Raw genomic sequence first — 13,063 nt, 5'->3', positions numbered from 1 at the left:
AGTATGGGTAGGTCTTCCTGCCCCAGAGTAGCAAAGCAGAGGTAGCACACCCCACGGGACAATCAGGCTTGGCTGTGCACGGTATAACATGTATCAGCGTGTGCAGATTTCAGCGGTGTCTGAGAACCTGTGTGCAGCAAAGCAAGGATAAGAGCAAAAATGATCCAGATGGTAAAGAAGAGGAGTTGAGCGGTTTTAACAGGGCAAGGAGTCAATATGCTCAAGTTCCCTTTCCAGATGTGGCATTTGCTCATTACCATATAGCCCAAGGCAAGGCACTCAAATGCACCAGGGTGTCATAAATAAGGATTTAAGCATTTTAAGTGCCATCAAAACAGACAAGTTTGCTGGAGCATGTTCTTTCCTGCTGACTGGACTCACCGACTGACTTGCAGAAGCAGCTGTCCCACCCCCACATTTCAGAGGTGCCCCTGTCCCAGCCTTTTGACCAGCAGGGACCACAAACCCCAGCTGAGCAGCACACAGCTGCAGCCTCAGCTTGTGGGATGCCTCTCCCTGATTCCTAATGGATCCTTCTGCTTTTGCTACCCAGCCCTGAGGTCAAACCCTGTGTCTCAAGAGCAGTCTTGGCTGCTGAAATACTGAGGATGGTCCTGGCAGGGAGAAACACATAGTCTGGAGCAAGGCAGTACCTTTCATTAGCAAATACACAGACTCACTTATTTTTATGCCACTCGTACCTGCTAGAAATCAGGTATTGAGTTTCCTACTTGTGTCAAACAAGACCTGTCCCCTAGCACAGCCGGTGCCATGGTATGCGTGGCCCCACAGCTGTGGGGCTGGCTGTGCCTGGGGCCAGCCAGAACGCAGAGTTGTGGCACAGTGCTCGTGGCAGACAGGGTGACTACTCCGGGAGGATCCCAGCCCAGCGCTGCCCCCTGTGCCAGCTGCCACTCTGCTGTTGCCGGCTGAATTACATTTACATCAGCAGTGGGGTTAGGACAGATCTTGCAGCTTCCCAGGCCACCTGTTTTGATCCTGTCTGAACATGCTTTGGGTTGCTCCGTGGCTTAAAGATCTATTTTCAACCAAAGAGGGTGAGAGGTGACGGAGGAAGAGGGGAGATGGCTGTTCTGGGGCTGATTCTGAGGGTTTTCTTCTCCCCAGGCCAAAGCAAGCCTCTCTGACACTTGTACTCACCAGTGTCCTGAGTCACATCAGTTGCTGACACTGCGCATGCATCCGTGATCTTTGTACTAACCCAAACTGCCCACACCTTCACAAAGCATAGCTATGTCACCCATGAAGCAACGAAGCCTTAGATCCATACTTCAGTGTGTAACATACCCATCCTACGCCTCTTTGATCAGAGACAGCTTTCCTGATGTCACCAAAAGCACTGTTAAGACAGATGGGATTGCCATGCTGTTTTATAGGAAATATATGTTGCCACATGAAGCAGTTGTCTGCCCTCCCTTTGGCATGAAGGAGCTAAACCTGACAGTTTGAAAGAGGAAAAAATAGTAGCCTGGTTTGTTGAAAGTCACAAAGAAAAAATCTAAATATTCTCTTTTATATGAAGAAATTCTTTTATATATGAAGAAATAATTTTAATGAATTTTATGGGAATAGCTTAATTTCAAGGAATAGTGGTTGTAGACTCTACAGTACAGTTACTAACTGCAGTGTCCTGGTCGTGTGGGAGAGGTCTAGAAAATGAAACTGCCTGAAGGCTCAATAATGACAAACCGCCTCATTTATGTGTCTTGCCTAGAGGAGCAAAATGCCAGTAAAATAACTATCTAGACTATTCACTGAGAAGTGAATTAATTTTCTAATTTAGTTTTAATCATCTGAAGCACAAATAGAAACATAAGGAAGGGAAATGGTTTGGTTTTCTTCTTACAGAAAAACAGGAGACTTAACCCAGGAGCATTAGTTTAACCAGTCTGTATCAGCTCCAACCACTCATCTTCGGAAAGTCAGACATTTCATCAGCTCCATGCATTACAAACTGGTAAGAAAACTGTCAGTCATGGGTTGTGGCCCTTTGTTCTACAGCTGCCAGGCACCTGAAGAGCCTGGTTAGCAGCTCCTCTGCATTGGCTTGAATGGAAGGGTAAATGACTGCACGGGGCTCTTGGCATTTGCAGTTTCGGGAGCCTCAGACTCTGTCACTGGACAGCATCCTGCGTAACGTGTTGTGGTGCTCCCCAGGCTGTTTCTGTCCCCCTCTGCACTGTTCCACGTTGTTGGAAAGAGGACTCAATGCTATCTGCTAATCACTTTAATGAGCCTGGGAAATAACATAGCTGGACTCAGTGTGACATTGCCAGTTTGAACATTTGGGGTTTTTTTTCTTCTTTGCTGCTACTTTTGATAAATTTCTACACAGGTAATTGTTTTTATGAGTCAGAAGATGACTGCCTCATTTCTGGCACAACCTGAAATGTTCCTTGATAGAGGAGCTCATAAAACCTCCTGTCATCCTGACTCACAGCAGGCTCTGGTTAGCTGGGCTCCCGGCAGTCTGCTGGCTCAGTTGGCAAAGAAAGGAGCAAGAAGCACCACTGTCACTCCCCCTCATCATTTCTAAAAGAGAGACAAAGCATATCTTAAATAATACTCATTGCAGATATATTCACCGCCGCCTTTTGCAGCCAAATTGCAGCAAATTCATGCTTTTACCCCTACAGGGCTGTAAATCAGAATAGAATTTAGATGGTTACTTGCATTTAACAAATTGCAAACAGAGGGCCTGGTTTAGATCTCGGGTGGCTATCAAACCAGGAATATCTCCACTGAGCAGTGCCTTGCTGAGTAGCTAGTGTAAAAGGAAATACCATTAATATCCTCCAGATCCTTGCATGCAGGTTCATCCATAATGTATGCCACCTGATTTTGCACTGCACTGTTAAAAATAAAAAAAAAACACCTTTGTCAGATGGGTAAATCCTGTATGTTTTTAACAAAACAAAGGAAGCAATTAATTTTCCTTATCTTGAACATACTAAAGGGCATTGAAAACTTTGGTGATGAGGAAGGTGACCCAGCTAAACCAAAGGAAATTGACTAACTGCAATCACTTAGATAAATTCTGTGAGCAGACTCCTAGCTCGTCTACAAAGAATCATGTGTGGATAAAAAAAATTCACAACGGCAGCTTTAAACCATAGTTTATTAATGCCCTTTCCCCCACAGCAGGACACAAAAAGGAAACCTGGCAAGACAGGAACATTAAAAAATGATGACTCCTCTGACTGAAACATATGATACACAGAAATACACCCCTCTTCTTTCGTGCTGGGGTTGGCGATGCTGATATAAAACATGTTAATTCCTTACCTCGTTATGGGGTTGCATTAGTGTGTTAGAATCACTTGAGGTAAAAGCCTGTTTGTCCTTATTGCAAGGCATTTTTTAAGATCCCAGCCACAAGGGAGGAAGGCTTTTGAGAGAAGGAGTTTAATGGAGGGGTGGTTGGAGGGGCAGGCACACAGACATGGGCACTTTAACAGCTGCCTTTTCTTTTCTGTGAGATACCTTTGGGAACAAAGCCCTTCAGCTACATTTCAGTTAAAGGAGGAAAATCAGCTTCAGCTCAGTCCATACAGACAAACAGTAATTTTAACTCCTGCACGTGCTTTTGGGGAACATGAGGAGCAGCAAGTAGCAGCAGCGAGGGGACCCTCCCAACCTCGCTGCTCACCCAAAACCACACTGACCCCAAATCTCTGAATCCTCACCATTGCACAGCTGCAGGTGTAAGCTCTGAGGATGCCTCAAGGCTGACAGCATCCCCCAATCCAAATAGTTTGGGAAACCCTGGGCTGTTACATACTTGGATATTAAATTATATATGTGGATTTTATGGCACCAAAAATGGAGTTTTTTAATTAACTGCTTACAACTCATAACATGGAAAGTAAAAAGATTTTCAACATTTCATGAGTTTTGGTAAATAATATTGAATGGGTTGACTTAAATACTGAGGGCAGTAAAAATTATTGAACACATGCAATGTAATGCAGGCTGAAATGCATCAGATAACAAAACCATTAAATGACAGGTTTTGAAAATGGGCCTTTGCTTTCAAGATCACAAACTACCAGTGGTCTGTCTACACAGGGGAAGGGCAGCTCCCCTGTACTCAAGTGCCAAAGGCCTTCTGGTACACACATTTTTCCCCTTGTGCTGTGACAGGCTGCCTAGAAAAGACCGGTTTCAGAGGTTGTTGCAGGAAACGTGTCACAGAAGGAAGAGAAAGGGGCCACGGGGGAGACACTGCCTCTGCACCCATGCAATTTCCTTAAAGGAAGTTTGCCAACTGCCATCCCCATCATCTGCAAGGATTCAACTGTTTCTTTGTCCTTTTCTCTGTGCTTTCCCCTCTGTCCCTGTGTCCTTCTATACCTTGCAAGGTGGCACACACAAATTCATTGAACATGTCCCATTGCTGCAGACATACCTGGAGTGGAATTCACCAACTTTTAAATGCCTCTAAATCCATTGCTTTTAGGAATTTTCATGGCTTTGACTAGTTCTTCGAAAACACCTTCTGCTGACTTGACACTGAGGACTGGCTTGACACTGTGTGACACTTTAAAAAGCCCAGGTGACAGAGGGTAGACAAGTATGGTGATATTCTGGCAGTACATGTAACAGTGCAATTTAAATCTGTCTGTATTAATTGTATTACAATATGCTGTAACTTAGTCTTCCCCAGCTTGCATTCTGCTTGCATCCCACCTGAAGTGCCCCAACCTGCGTTTCCCTCTCTGGGATAGCAGCTGGAGTGGTTTGGGCCTTCAGGATGTCTGCTCAATTTTTCCTGCATCAGCAATAGCTGCATTTTGCAGTCAGTCTTCCCTTGGGTTTATTTCCTTGCAGAAATGGTCCGAGTGCCACATGCACTGCAACCCACAGCGCAAAACCCAGTGGTTAAATAACAGGATCACTCAAAACAGCATCAGACCCACTTTGTTGTCCTATTGCTGTCATTGATCCTCAAATAATCCAGCCGGAGCTCTTTCCCTTGAGTGCAGCTCTGGCTTGCTTTCAGATGGAATTACTCTCTGTCCTTTGCACAGCTCCTTTCCCACCTGCACACAGCAGTAGTCCCAATTCATGCAGGCCCGTGCGCTTGCTTCTTTCCCGTAAGCTCACCCTGCACCTCCACCTGGAGCAGGCAATGGAAAGTCACAGAACAAGAGGGGGTTATGAAAGTTACAGGGATAACACCTTGTTCCTGCCCCATATCCAAAGTACATTGAGTCAAACTGATCGGTCCCTGAGGGTGGGACTGATAATGTTAAAACACCAGCTAGTTCAGGACAAAGTACTCTTTGTGTTGGCGACCCCAGTTGCCATGTTGGGAAGTAACTTCTGCTCAGATGAGTGCACATTACTTCAGTGGGGAGAGCTACATTAGCACCTGAGACAGCAAGGTAAAAGGTTTTCTAGGTCATGGAGAGTCGCAGGAGCTGTGTGGGTGAGTGGCCGGCGCTGCTTACCGTGCAGCCCAGCCCATTCTCGTGGGAACGTCGCCACATTCAACCCAGTGAGTGCGGCTCTGAAGGAGTGATTAAATGTTATGCTGTGGTTGCAAAATAGGAATAATATGCAAAATGGGATTAAGTCTTAATATGTTCTCATATCCAAGCTAGCCCTGGAACACCTAGTAATGTCAGTGAGAAAATTCTAAGTATTATTACCGTTTAAAAAAATGCACCAAACTTCAAAGGGAAAGCAAACCACAAGAAATATGCTGGTGATGTTAAGAGCGTGCTGTATGCCCAGTAAGACAAAGTGTAACTAGCTATATTTTCACTGTCTTCCACTGGCCCTGAGTTATTTCCCGAATCTTTGGATGGGCTGACACAGCCTCAGTCGGGCAGCAAAATGTGGCACCAGCAGTTAGCTCGGCTCCATCCCAGGGCTGCTGCTTTTGTGTGGGAGGCAGGGGACTGTGCCTGGGAAGAGCTTCCCAAGCAGTGAGGGAAATTCTCAAAGGGAAATCCCCACTGAAAATAAATCCAGATTGGAATTTACTTCAGATGCAAGGAAACAAAAGCAAAGATTTGCATTGCGAACGCTGCTGTTGCTTTTTTCACTCAGTGGAAACCCCACTGAATTCACCCAGGCCCTGCTGTCCTGGTGCTCCCTGGGGGTGCAGTAGCCACCGCAAGTGCAATTTGGATACCCCTTAGGCAGTTCTCAGAAACTGTGAACTCGGTCCTCCCTTCACACTAGTAGGCTTTGGAGGTAACAACCCAGTGACTATGAAGTCGAGCTGGGAGTAGCAACAGCGCTCTACCCTACACGCCTCCTTAGATTCCAGTGAAAGAAAAAAATCTGAGGGAGGCATTCTGAATTTAATCAGGGAAACATACAGAAATATGGGACTGAATGAAGTGCATTCAAATTACAACACCCTCCAGATATTTCTTTCCTGTTTTTTTCCCCCCCCTGAAGCTAGCGTTATCAGTTAAGCACATGGATCTCCACAGAGCTGAAAACCAGACCTCCTGTCTCGAACCTGGGCAGACAGCACACTGTCAACCCCCACCCTCCTCAAACCTTTTTGAAGACTCTACTCAGACCTGTGTAACAGCCCACACCTGACCAAGGCACCAGTGCATCCAACCTGTAAGTACGTACTTCACTGAAAGCCTCTGAAAAGTAGTGGGAAGTGCATCCTTGAGTGTTCCGCCGAGTGAGGCCTAACCCCCGCAGCACCATTCTGATAGGACCGCACAGCCCCTGAGCCTCAGGTAACGTACTGCCGAGCTGCTGGCAACGCACAGCCAGAACTAGCCGATCCTGCGGTCCCGAACAACCTTCTACTGACAACTTCCAGGTCCTAATGCCTTCTTGTTCTCCAATAAGCAATGGCCTTCCTCACCTATCTGCTCACTGTAACTCAAAAGAAACTGCACTGGAAGAAAGCAGAGTTAGATGAGTGTCATTGAAATTATGCTACAAAAACAGAGTTTCACTCCTTGGTGCTGCAGGAAGACGATCAAACATCAGACAGCATATACAGCTAAAATGGCATGCAAAAAGCGTACCAGAACACCAGTTTACAAAGCACTGTTTGCCTTAAAGAAATCACGTGGAAGAAAGTAAATTTTCCTTACTGTGATGGCAATTCAGAGCTTTCTCTGGTACAGAAGCAGATGATCTGAACCAGACTAAAACGCAATGGAGTGAAGTATCATCATCCATCCAAGCTAGTTTTCTCCATCCCCTTTGAGCAAACACATTTCCCACTAGGGCACGCTTCTCTAGCGCAGCATCTCTAGTTTCACACCAACCTACAACTAAGCCATTTTTGAACACATAACCTATATATAACTTGAGGTGGTTACCAGTCATCGAATAGAATACCATGTTTCTTCTCAAAAGGTGCAATTATGTAGGCTCCAGCTCCAAAGACATTACAAAGGAGATTTATTTCCCATTAGCCTTCAAAACCACAGTTGTGCCATAGTCATAGAAGTACTTAAACAGAAATGAAGCCTTAGGTGTTTGTGGCACAGCAGTTTGCTCTTCACAGTGGTTTACAATTTATGCCAGCAGTTTATTATTTCAATGTATTTTCATTAGGTGAATGCAAAAGAGCTGCTGCATTCCACTTACAAAGCAAGGCTAAAGAATTAAGAATTACACAGTTAAATTGTGTATTATCATGTAAATGGCAAAGGAATGTCACATGGGATTCTGTGCATTGTTCAGAAAGATAAATGCAGTGAACTATAAATACAGGTTCAATAGAGAGCCTTGTCAGTTAAGCAGTTCAATGAAAGCTAGTCTTGGAGGCTGCTGGTACGTTTTAAAATAAATACTCATACACACAGTTGCAGTATCTAATATAGCTAACTAATCGACCATTAAGTTTAAGTCGTTTGTAAAACTGTTGTCTTGTCCTATAAAAGAAAAAAAAAAAAAGGAAAACACTGTAATGGCCAAAGAAAACTGTTAATATATGAAGTTTGATTTAAATAAATGATTATTAACAAAGACCTCCTGCAGGTATGAATACACATTGGAGTACAGGAGAAGGTTAGTGCTCGACATACTGAAGACAGCACCTACTTGCGAGCATGCTGTTGCTCTGCTGCCTTCATCGAGGTGCCTGTCCAGATGTAGAAGTGATTATGCTGCTGTTTGATTATAACAGGATATATACCAGTATGTGGGGTTTAAAGAGGATTAGTTTTTCCTTTGTCCTTATTCTGGCTGTATTTTGAGCCATACAATGGCCTCTTCTATGAATACTGGTACATGTAAAAAAGCAAATGAGATGCAGATATTTTATTTTGTACACCCACTGCTACTGCTTCACCCTACCTAGAACAAAACTTTTGTAGGAAAAAAACCCACCAACTATTTTAGCAAGATCAGAAAGCTTTCCCGTTCTTCAGTTCTGCCTCAACCCCCATTGCAAAGATAAACAAAATGGGAAGAGAGGACCCACTGGAAGAAAGAGCCACCTCCAAAGATGTTTCTGATACAGTAACACTTGACCTGTGTTAAGAGGCTGGTTCCCAGTCCCATTACCCGACGAGGCTAACGGCAGCTAGACGCACACCATCTATACCAGTTTGCTCATACGAACTGCTTCGGTTATCTCAGTGCTAGCCAAGGCAGTTCATTTCAAGCTTTAAAAAAACCAGACAAAAGTCTATTCAGCTGAAGTATGCAACAGTCACATTATTTTAGCTACTCAAAGACCTTTTGCCCTTTTGGTGACACAACAGCTAGGAAAGAGAGAGACTGAGAAGGGTAGCATTTGAAAGCTTAACCCTATCCCTCCTTGTCTCTGAAGGAACGAGAAAAATTTTGTTCAATTCGGTGGAGTGAGAAGCTGGGAAGCGCTGGCCTCCATCGCCCATCAGGGAAGATCGAGGGGGTGCACACCTCCCTGTCAAAGCTCAGACAAACATTCAGGACAAAGAAGGCAAAACATTAACACACTTTACTGAAGTATCAGTTTCTTTAGTATGTTACAGAAAAGCTTATGAACATATATAATGTACATAAAAGGCAGACTTTGTAAAATAAAAAGGTCTTCTTTATAAAAAATTAAAAAGTCAAAGTAAAGTGCATGAAACAGTTTTTCCTCCACTTTAACTATTGCGTCAGTCTTAGCGCACGGCAATGTTTGTAAAACCTGGGGAGATCCTCTTGTGTCACCCATTAGTCAGTTACTTTACTGGTCAGACGAAACGATGACAGTGATGATGACAAACAAACGCTTAGGAATCAAAAGTTTAACTCGATGCATCCGCAACAAAGACTAAGATCTAACGCAATATGGGCTTCCTATACCCTTCTCATTGACAAGATTTAAGAAACAGCAGAAAGGTTCACTCTCGTTAGAGAAAATCGGTAACAAACCAGCTTCATAAATAGGGCAGTTTTGCTAGTTAGGGGCTCCCCTACGGTGCACTCAGTTCTTAGTCTGTGAATATCAATAGCCATATTTCAAGATGCCGTTGTAAAAGGAAGAATATGTAAAAAAATGTTTCCGCCTGCCTCCTTTGGAAGGAAAAGGTAGTCGGCCCCAATCCAGACAAAGACGACAGCTTTCCAAGGGTCCTCTTAGGAGGGCGACTGCACCAGGAGAGTTAAGGAAAGTGCTCGAGCTGCCGAATCCTGTCGGATTTGTAAGCCCTGGGAGCGGAGCCCCGAGCGGAGCCGGGCTGTCGTTGTACCGATCGCGCTCCGCATCCGCAGGGGCGCTGACAGGCGCGCACTGACCGCCCCTCCGGGCAGCCCCGGCAGGCGGCCAGCGGCAGCACCCCGGCCCGAGCGGCGCCCCCGGCCGCGGCACCGAGCACCGGGGGGGCGGGCAGGGTCCGCCCCCGCCTCCGGTAGCCGCCGGGGCAGGTGAAGCCGCGCTGCCGCCGAGGGGAGACAAAGCCGGGCGGTGCGGGCGGCCGGCCCACGCCGCCAGCCTCCGCCCGCCCCGGGGCCGTCAGAGCACGGCGGCCTGTGCGCGGCAGTGGGCGATGTGGCGGTGCACGAAGTCGACGCGGGCCTGCAGCAGCTCGGCCTGCCGCTCCGAGAGGAAGCCGAGGCGCGCCCAGAGCGGCTCCCGCGCCCGGTAGCGGCGGCGCAGCTCGGCGGCAGCGCTGCGGCGGCGGTGCAGCTCGGCGACGCGCCGCGCCGTGCCCTCGCGGAAGACGCAGACCGAGCGGAGCAGCGGCTCATTGTAGGGGTCCCACATGGCGAGGAGGCGGTAGCCGTGCACCAGCCCCGCCTCGTTGTCCATGAAGACGAGCCCGCCGTCCGGGGCGCGGAGCAGGTTGCTGGTGGCGCGGCGCATCACCCGCGGGTCCCACTGCAGGCTGAAGAGGTTGCTGACCAGGCGGTCGAAGTTGGCCGTCAGGTAGTCAAAAAGGATCAGGTCGCTCCACTGCACCAGCTCCACCAGCTGTGACGGCGGCAGGCCGCCCAGCTCCCCCGCCGACAGCGGCTGCAGCCGCCGGCCAGCGCCCGCCTCGGCGCCCCAGGGCGCGGGGGCCACCACGGCCGTGAGGTTGTCCACCCAGCGGGTCAGGCTGACCACGGCGCCCTCGGCCCAGTGCGAGCCGCGCAGCTCCTCCCGCACCGGCTCCCACTGCCGCCCGCGGGCCTCCACCAGAGCGAGGGCCATGGGCGGCAGCCGCTCCTGCATGCCCAGCACCCCGGCCAGGTGGTAGGAGAGCGCCTCGCCCTGGATCTGCTCCGGGTTGATGCCGTAGCGGACGCAGGCGCGGCTCCCGTCCGACAGCCGCGCCAGCCGGTTGGAGCTGCGCCCGCAGCCGCCCCGCTCCAGCGAGGCCACGCGGGCGGCGCGGGCGGCCGACAGCCACGCCGCCGCCTCCTCCGCCGCGAAGCCCGGCGGCACCTGCTCCTCCAGCTCACGGCTCCAGAAGATGCCCCGCTCCACCGGGGACCCGGCGGCAGCCGGCGGCGGCGAGCCGGCGGCAGCGAACCGCCCTTCGCTGCCCCGCTCCGCCCGGCCCTTCGCCGCCGGCACCGCCAGCAGCGTCCGGAAAGTTTTCTGCCCGCCGCCGCCGGGCTCGCCCCGCGGCGCCGGGGAGCGCCCCCAGCCCCAGCGCCCCGGGGGGGGGCCCGCGGGCGCGCGCGGCTCCGGCTCCCGCTCCCGCCGCGCCTCCTCCTCCCGCCGCAGCAGCACCGTCCAGAGCCCCGGCAGGGCTCCCAGCAGCAGCAGCAGCCCCAGCACGGGCAGGGGGCCCGGCGCGGCCCGCCTCGCCCGCTTCATCCTCCCGCCGCTTCACGCCGCTGCCGCGGGACGCGGCGGCGGTGCAGCCCCGCCGCTCGGCCGCTCGGCGCGGCGCTGGCGCATGGCGCCGGGCCGGACCGGACCAGCCTCCCGGGGAGCGGCAGCGGGCGAGCCCGGCGGCAGCCCCGCGCTGTGTGCGCCCCGCTCTGCCGGCGGCCGGCAGGCACGGGTACCCACACCACGTGGGGGAGCCAGGGGGGCGCGCCCGGCCCGCCCCGTCTCCCGGTGTGGCCCTCCGCTTAAAGCGGCGATGCCCCGCGCGGCGCCGGGCCCGCTGGCGGTGGGGCGCTCCGTCCGGCAGGCTGCGGGGGGCGGCGCGGGGGCCGCGCGGCCGCCCGCGGGAAGCGTGCGCGCTGCGGTGGGGCGCCGGGCTCCGGCGCTTCCCCCTGCCCGCTGCGGGCAGCACAAAGGGGCCCGCACACCGAGGGAGAGGGAGGGGGAAAGGGAAAGGGAGGGGGAGGGGGAGGCGGCGGCGGCGCCCACGCCGGTGGGGGGCATCTCCTCCGCTCCCGCAGCCCGCCGGCGCCGGGGGCCGGGAGCCGGCAGGTGGCTGCGAGAAGGGACCGCCCGCGACGCGGACAGGCAGCGGGCGTGCGAGTGGGCGCGCTGGCGGGGCCACGGAGCTCACCGCCGGGGGAGCGTAACGCCCGGGACCAAACCGCGACCCCGCGGCCCGGTGCCGAGGCTCCCTGCCGGGCGGGACCACCGCCGACTGTAGGCACCGCCGCCGCCGCCGCCTCCTACTCTGGCCGCGGCGGGCACAGCCGTGCGGGGCCCCGCCGCCTCCTCACACACCGGTGCGCGCGGACCGGCTCTTCCCGGCATCGCAACCCCGGGAGAGGAAGCGCCGAGGCGGCGGAGCCGGCGGCAGGGCACGGTCCCGCCCCGCGGGGTTCTCTGCCCGGGGACGAGAGCCAGCCCTTCTCTTCGAGTCTTGCACTTCTGAAGGCGTTAGGGTGGACACTGGAAGACTGGAAGCGCAGCTGTTTCTCCGTGTCCCCTATTTCCAGTTTCCTGCCTTCCCCAGGCAAGGAAGCTCAGCTCTGCTCTTTCTGTTATTTCACTGGAGACCTCTCTTGGGAAGGATGTTTGTGAGCCGGGTCAGATTAAACACCTTTCCTTTCTTCCATCAGTGCCGTGGCTATCCTCCAAAACAGTTATTGGAGTTGGATCATCGAGGCAAAACCACCACAAACAGAATCTTAGAACACACACACAAAATATATATCCTTTTCTCACCTCCTCAACTCTTTCTGCTCTCTTGAGATAACCACAACTCCTAGTTTTCCAGCCACACTACAGTTTTCCAGGCTGGATGGAATGCAATTTATTTTCTTCTAATATAAGAAAAAAGGAAGTATCTTTTTTGCCCAGGATTTCGTTAAAAAACATTCAAATTCTGCTAATCCACCTTAACTTCCAAAAAAACAATGAAACAAACAAAAAAGGTAGAAGCTGAATTCCCTGCCTTTTGCCTCAAATTCCCTTCTAAGCCAGGAGTGCACAGCCTTCCTAGGCAGTACGGGCTGGAGGGCGGCAATGCCCCCGCCCCGCGGGCAGTGCGGGCAGCGCCCTTTCTCCTGCGGTCGCACGGCGGCGGGCGGCCCGGCTGCCCCCCAGCCCAGGCGGGACCGAGCGGCGCGGCCGCTTCCCCCGTTCCAGCGGGGCGCCGAGCGGTCGTGTCGCACCAGCGCCTCCCGCTGGCCACGGCGCCACGCTGCAGCCACCGGCAGCGGCAGCGGCAGGACCGGGCGGGCAGCCCGCCACGCACTCCCCCACCCCAGCAGGGCCCAGGCGGAGGAGACC

The 13,063-nt window shown here is 52.0% G+C and overlaps 1 protein-coding gene across 1 annotated transcript; it reads right to left on the bottom strand.

Moving 5' to 3' along the window:
* Positions 1 to 8,926: 8,926 nt before the first annotated feature.
* FJX1 (four-jointed box kinase 1) lies at positions 8,927 to 11,439 on the bottom strand. Its single transcript, XM_056347624.1, has one exon. The coding sequence runs from the start codon at positions 11,234 to 11,236 to the stop codon at positions 9,944 to 9,946; it is 1,293 nt and encodes a 430-aa protein (XP_056203599.1). The 5' UTR covers positions 11,237 to 11,439; the 3' UTR covers positions 8,927 to 9,943.
* Between the last annotated feature and the right edge of the window lie 1,624 nt (positions 11,440 to 13,063).

Source organism: Falco biarmicus, chromosome 7, assembly GCF_023638135.1.
Source record: "Falco biarmicus isolate bFalBia1 chromosome 7, bFalBia1.pri, whole genome shotgun sequence".
Lineage (NCBI taxonomy): Eukaryota > Metazoa > Chordata > Aves > Falconiformes > Falconidae > Falco > Falco biarmicus.
Note: the sequence above shows the minus strand (reverse complement) of the source record. Positions and strands in the feature narration are given on the sequence as shown.